General features: G+C 42.3%; 1 protein-coding gene across 1 annotated transcript in view; it reads right to left on the reverse strand.

Moving 5' to 3' along the window:
* Kif1bp (KIF1 binding protein) overlaps nucleotides 1-5,612 on the reverse strand; it is a 26,208-nt gene that overhangs the window by 2,303 nt on the left and 18,293 nt on the right. Inside the window, exon 6 of the mRNA XM_008832639.2 lies at nucleotides 3,203-3,318. Coding sequence (XP_008830861.1) covers nucleotides 3,203-3,318 — 116 coding nt within the window. The remainder of the gene's footprint in view (nucleotides 1-3,202; nucleotides 3,319-5,612) is intronic.

A 5,612-nucleotide genomic window follows, 5' to 3' on the forward strand; every position in this document is an offset into this window, starting at 1 on the left:
CCTGCCTCTGCTTCCCGAAGGCTTATGTTACCATACCCACCAAATAAAATATTAAAAGAAAAAAATTTTGCTGGGCGTGGTGGCACTTGCCTTTAATCCCAGCAGTTGGGAGAGGCAGGTGGACCTTTATGAGTTTGAGGCCAGCCTAGTCTCCACAGTGAATCTAGGCCAGCTAAGGCTACAGAGAGACCCTGTCTTAAAAAAGACCAAAAAAAGACTTTTTTTTTTTTTGCTCAGTATGCTAGTGCATGCCTTTAATCTCAGCACTCAGGAGGCAAGAGGCAGGCAGATTTCTGTGAGTTCAAGATCAATCTGGTCTACAGAGTTCCAGGCTATCCAGGTGTTACACAGTGAGACCCTGTTTCTGTGTATCTGAATGCCATATGTGTGTCTGTATGCCACATGTATAGGTACCCAGAGAGATCAGAAAAGGGTGTCGTATCCCTTGAAGCTAGAGTTACAGGACATTTTGAGTCACTGATATGGGTGCTAACAACCGAATTCTGATCTCCTAAAGAGCAAGAAGCACTCTTAACCATCTATCCAGTCCCTTGCCTTTTGTTTTGTGGCAAGGATTCATATAGACCAGTTTGGCCTCAAACTTGTTACAGAGTTGAGGATGGCCATGAGCTCCTGATTCTCCCTTCCTCCCTCCACTGGGATTACAGGGTGTACCACCTCACCTGGTTTTTGCAGTGCTTAACTGAACACATGGCTTCCTGCGTGCTAAGCAAGCACTCTTGAACTACATACACCTCCAGCCTCCAGTATGTCTTATCTTCACTTTCTCCAAAATGATCTCTTTTCAACACTTATGCTTCTGGGCATAAGGTCAGCCTGGTCTACAGAATGAGTTCCAGGTCAGCCAGAGCTAGATAGTGAGACTGTCTCAAACACACACACACATTTTTAAAAACAATTTTATTTATTATTTTTATTTTACGTGTGTGAGTGTATTGCCTGCATGTAGGTGCACCCGTGTCATGTGATGCCCTGGAACTGGAGTTATAGATGTTATTAGCTGCCATGTGGGTGCTGGGAATCGAATCCGGGTCCTCTGCAAGAGCAGTCAGTGATCTTAACTGGTGAGCCGTCTCTCTAGCCCCACATACAAATTATTATATTTCAATGCACACAAAGACAAAAACCAAACAGATACAAGAAATTCCCCTTTGTATCTACACTGAGTATACTGCATGTCTCCTGACTGCTAGTTCCTCCAATGGGCAGGGCCTGCCTCGGAGTGTGGACTACAGGGGTGGTGGCTGGGAACCATCTTGGAACAGAAGCTGTGAGCCGTGGGGAAGCTGAAAGACAGAATGGACTGACTTTTGTGGACCTGGGGCTATGCTGGCCCCAGAGGCATGAGCGGAATTATGGGCGTGGCACAGTCTGATAAGGCAGGTTCTAAGGTGGGCTCTGAGGTGTGGTGCGGGGCTAGGGCACTGGGTACTCATTCCTTTGTAAATTAATAAATACACATAAAATATATTATATGGTTTGTCTGATCGCGCAGGAGACCCAGAGAGAATTTGGGCCACACTGTACCTACGTAATTTATTTAATTTTCCTTCTTAGTGGTTAAGAACTGGATCCCCTGCAGATTACTAATAATAATGATGTAGTTAATATTTACTTATGTCTCAAACACAGTCTTTTTTTCTTTATAAGATTTATTTAGTTAATTTTGCATGTGTGCATTTGTATCTGCCATGGCATGTGTGAGGTTGGAGAACAACTTGTAGGAGTCAGTTCTTTCCTTCTATCATGTGAGTTGCAGGGATGCAACTCAGGTCAGATTTGGTGGCAAGCATCTTTACCCACTGGGCCATCTCACTGGCCCTGTCTCAGACATTTGGGGGTCTTTAATGCTTGTAAAAACAGTAGTAAGTATGTATTACTATCATCTGTTTTGTGTGGAAACTGACAGAGGCAATGAGAAAACTTCCATCAACATGCAGCTATAAAGGGTTGAACTCACCCCCGTACTGAGCTCTCAAGGTCCCCTGCTCTCCACTGTGACTGGCTCTGTGTCTATTCTTGACCTACTACTTTAGCTATTTCTTAAAAGTCTACCCTTTAGGTTTTGTCAGTGTGTAAGGTAACACTGCGAAGTAGATGAGGATCAGTAAGAGTTATTTCCTGCCTTCACACAGCCTACTGTCTAAAACGAGATAAAGGGCCAGGCCTGGTGGCCTATGCCTTTAGTCTCAGGACTCAGGCGACAGAGGCAGGCAGATCTCTATGAGACTGAGGCCAGCCTGGTCTCCATAGCGAGTTCCAGGCCGGCTGGGGCTACAAGGAGACCCTGTCTCAAAAAAAAAAAAACAACAAACAAACAAACAAAAAAAACGAATTGAGAATACTGATAGGGATAATATAAAACAGAATTTAAATGACTTAGGAAAAGGCAGAAGTCCCATGGACCTCAAAGGAAGGAGATACTATCTGCAGAGGATAAAGAATTATTCATTCAGTGTTGTTGAGAAAGCACTGTTTCTTGGGACAATAATATAATAATCTAAATATGAGGCAAAGTCCATCTCCCATAGAGCTTACAGTCTAGCTTTGAGAGTTTGCCAGAAGAGGTGGTGTTTTGTATGGTTCTTATCAGGTGATACCCACCTGTAAGCCCAGCATGTTGGAGGCTGAGAGTTCTAGTCCAGTTTAGACTATGGAGTGAACTATGTCAAAAACAGAAAAAATACAAACAGGGCTAAGGAGATATTTCAGTTGGTGGAGTGCTTGCTACACAGACATGAAGACCCAAATTTATTCTCCTGGTCCCACATAACAATGTCAGGCACAGTGGTGAGCACTTGTAATCCTAGTTCTGGTAAGCAGAAACAGGTGGGTCCCTGGGGCTTGCTGGCAGGTCAGCCTAACCTAATCACAATTTCAGGTCCCAGTGAGAGACTCTTATCTCGATATACAAGGTGGATGGTTCCTAAGGAAGGCCACCTGAGGTTGTCCTCTAGCTTCCACAGGCAGGCACACACACATGCATCCACACCTACACATACATGTGCACCTAACACTCACATGCTCACACGTGCGCGTGCACACACACACACACACACACACACAGACACAAAGAAAACATACAAACAAGACACACAGTGTCTGATGAGCCAGAGCCCATTGTAAGTTGCTCCTTATAACCGGTTCACTTAAGGAAGCACAGGAATTTCTATTGCGTTACCTGCATGGCGAGCTGGGCATTCTGCATCAGAGTCAAGCAGTACTTGATCCAGCATCTTGCTATTTCCCCTTTTCTTTGATGATAAAGCTCTGGCACATCCCCTTCAGCTTCAGAAGCTAAAACCATACATGCAATTGGTCTAAGTAAGTTTATGGTCACATTGTCATTGTCACTGTGCACTGTGCCTTGTTTAATATCACCTTTTCCTGACCACCCAAATAGCAGATCTTTACTAAATGGGGGTGGGGGATGGATTGAAAGATACTCACTACCATATTTTTTGCAAATTTCTTTTTAGTTTTTTTCTTATGTTTTATCTGTGATAAAAATTAAGGTCACAACATACTCAATTTTGAATGGATTGTTTTTTATTATACATTATGCTACTGATACTTTGTCCATAGCATTACCAATAAAAGATTTTTTTTTTTTTTTTTTTTTTTTTTTTTTTTTTTGAAAAAGGGCCTGTAGAGACCAAATGAGGGCATTGGGTCCCCTGGAGCTGGAGTTACAGGTTTTGTGAGCTGCCATGTAGGAACTGAACACTGGTCTTCTGCAGGAGCAGCAAGTGCTCTTAACCACTAAGCCATCTATCAAGCCCTCTGACCTCCATTTTTTAAAAAAATATTCTACTTATTATTTTTATTGTATGCGTATGTGTGAATTGTTTGCCTGCATGTAAGTGCATGCAAGTAAGTATACCCATGTTGTGCAATGCCTGCAGAGGATAGAACAGGATGTCGGATCCCTTGGAACTGGAGTTACAGACAGTTGTTAGCTGCCATGTGGGTGCTGGGATTCAAACCGGGGTCTTCTGCAAGAACAGCCAGTGCTCTTACTTGCTGAGTCATCTCTCCAACCCCTGAACTTCATTTTTAAGTGCAGCATTATATGTAATTAAACAGGTATTTCATACTTCAACATCTTCTGGCATAGGGAATACATGGTTTCTAATTGCTTGATATTACAGACAATTCTAAAGATGTATGAGCATGTATCTGTCTGGAGTTTGGACTGATTTTTAGAAATGAAATTTACCGAGTTTCCACAATTTTAAATGTTTTTTAACAAATAGTGCCAATTTTTTTAAAAATTATTTTTATTTTATGTGTATGCATATATTGCCTGCATGTAGGTTAAGTGCACCCGTGTCGTGCAATGCCGGAGGACAAAAGAGGCTGTCAGATCCCCTGGAACTGGAGTTATGGACAGTTGTTAGCTGCCATGTGGGTGCTGGGATTTGAACCTGGGTCTTCTGCAAGAACAGTCAGTGTTCTTAACCGCTGAGCCATCTCTCCAGCCCCTGACAAATTATTTTTGACAAATGACATAGCCAATAATACTTGGGTCTGCTCACTGGAAACACTGGGCACTGTCATTTCTTTCCCAGATTCTCCTCCTTCTTCCCCCTGTTTCTATGCTGAGGATCATTTTGGTGTTAGGAAGTCTTGCCTACCACATGCAATGCCCTCAGCATCACAAAAACAACCAATCATATAAAATTTCTATAATTAAGAAAGACAAATGTGAGTATACACCCCTTATGCAAGTAGTATTCCAACCAAAAATGTATAGTCTCAACCTTGGTAAAAGGTAATATCCATCAGACAAACCCCAACTCATAGAGGTTTGATGAAAGAACTGGCCTGTGTTTTTCAAAGATGGCTCTTTTCACATAAAAAAAGGAAGATTTCCTCTCAAAAAAAAAAAAAAAAAAAGATATGTATTGAAGCCTGAAGAATTGCTCCAATGGCAACACACTAAAGAGATAGGACAGTGGAGCACAGCAACCTTGCGCTGGATAGTCCAGCAATGAAAAAAACGATTGGACATTAAAGATGATTATGGAGAAAACTGATGAAACAGATGTTGCATTTCCTAAATTTGCTAACTGTTCTATGATTATGCAAGGGTGTGTGTGCGTGCGTGTGTGTGTGTGTGCGCGCGCACACGCGCGCGTTTTGTATTTGTTTTATTTGAGATAGGGTCTTACTCTATGGTCCAAGATGGCCTAAAACTCACTTCATGTAGCCCAGGCTGGCTTAAGACATGTGGCAATCTACCTGCCTCAGCCTCTGCAGAGCTGGAATTCCAAGTATGAGTCACTGTACCTGGCTGAGATCTTCTTGTTCTTAGGAAACACACACTGAAGTGTTAAGGTGTAAAGGAGCTAATGTATGTGACCTCCTCTCAGATGCATCAGAAAGAAAAAGACTAAAAATTCACAAATATTGAATATGGTAGTGCTTACAACTTTTCTAAAATTCAAATAGTTTTAGAATTTAAAAAAATTTAAAAAAATATTTAATCCTGGCACTTGGGAGGCAGAGGCAGGCAGATCTTTGTGAGTTCTAGGCCAGCCTGGTCTACATAGCGAGTTCCAGGACAGCTGGGGCTACAAGGAGATCCT

Source organism: Nannospalax galili, unplaced genomic scaffold, assembly GCF_000622305.1.
Source record: "Nannospalax galili isolate Female #2095 unplaced genomic scaffold, S.galili_v1.0 scaffold156, whole genome shotgun sequence".
Lineage (NCBI taxonomy): Eukaryota > Metazoa > Chordata > Mammalia > Rodentia > Spalacidae > Nannospalax > Nannospalax galili.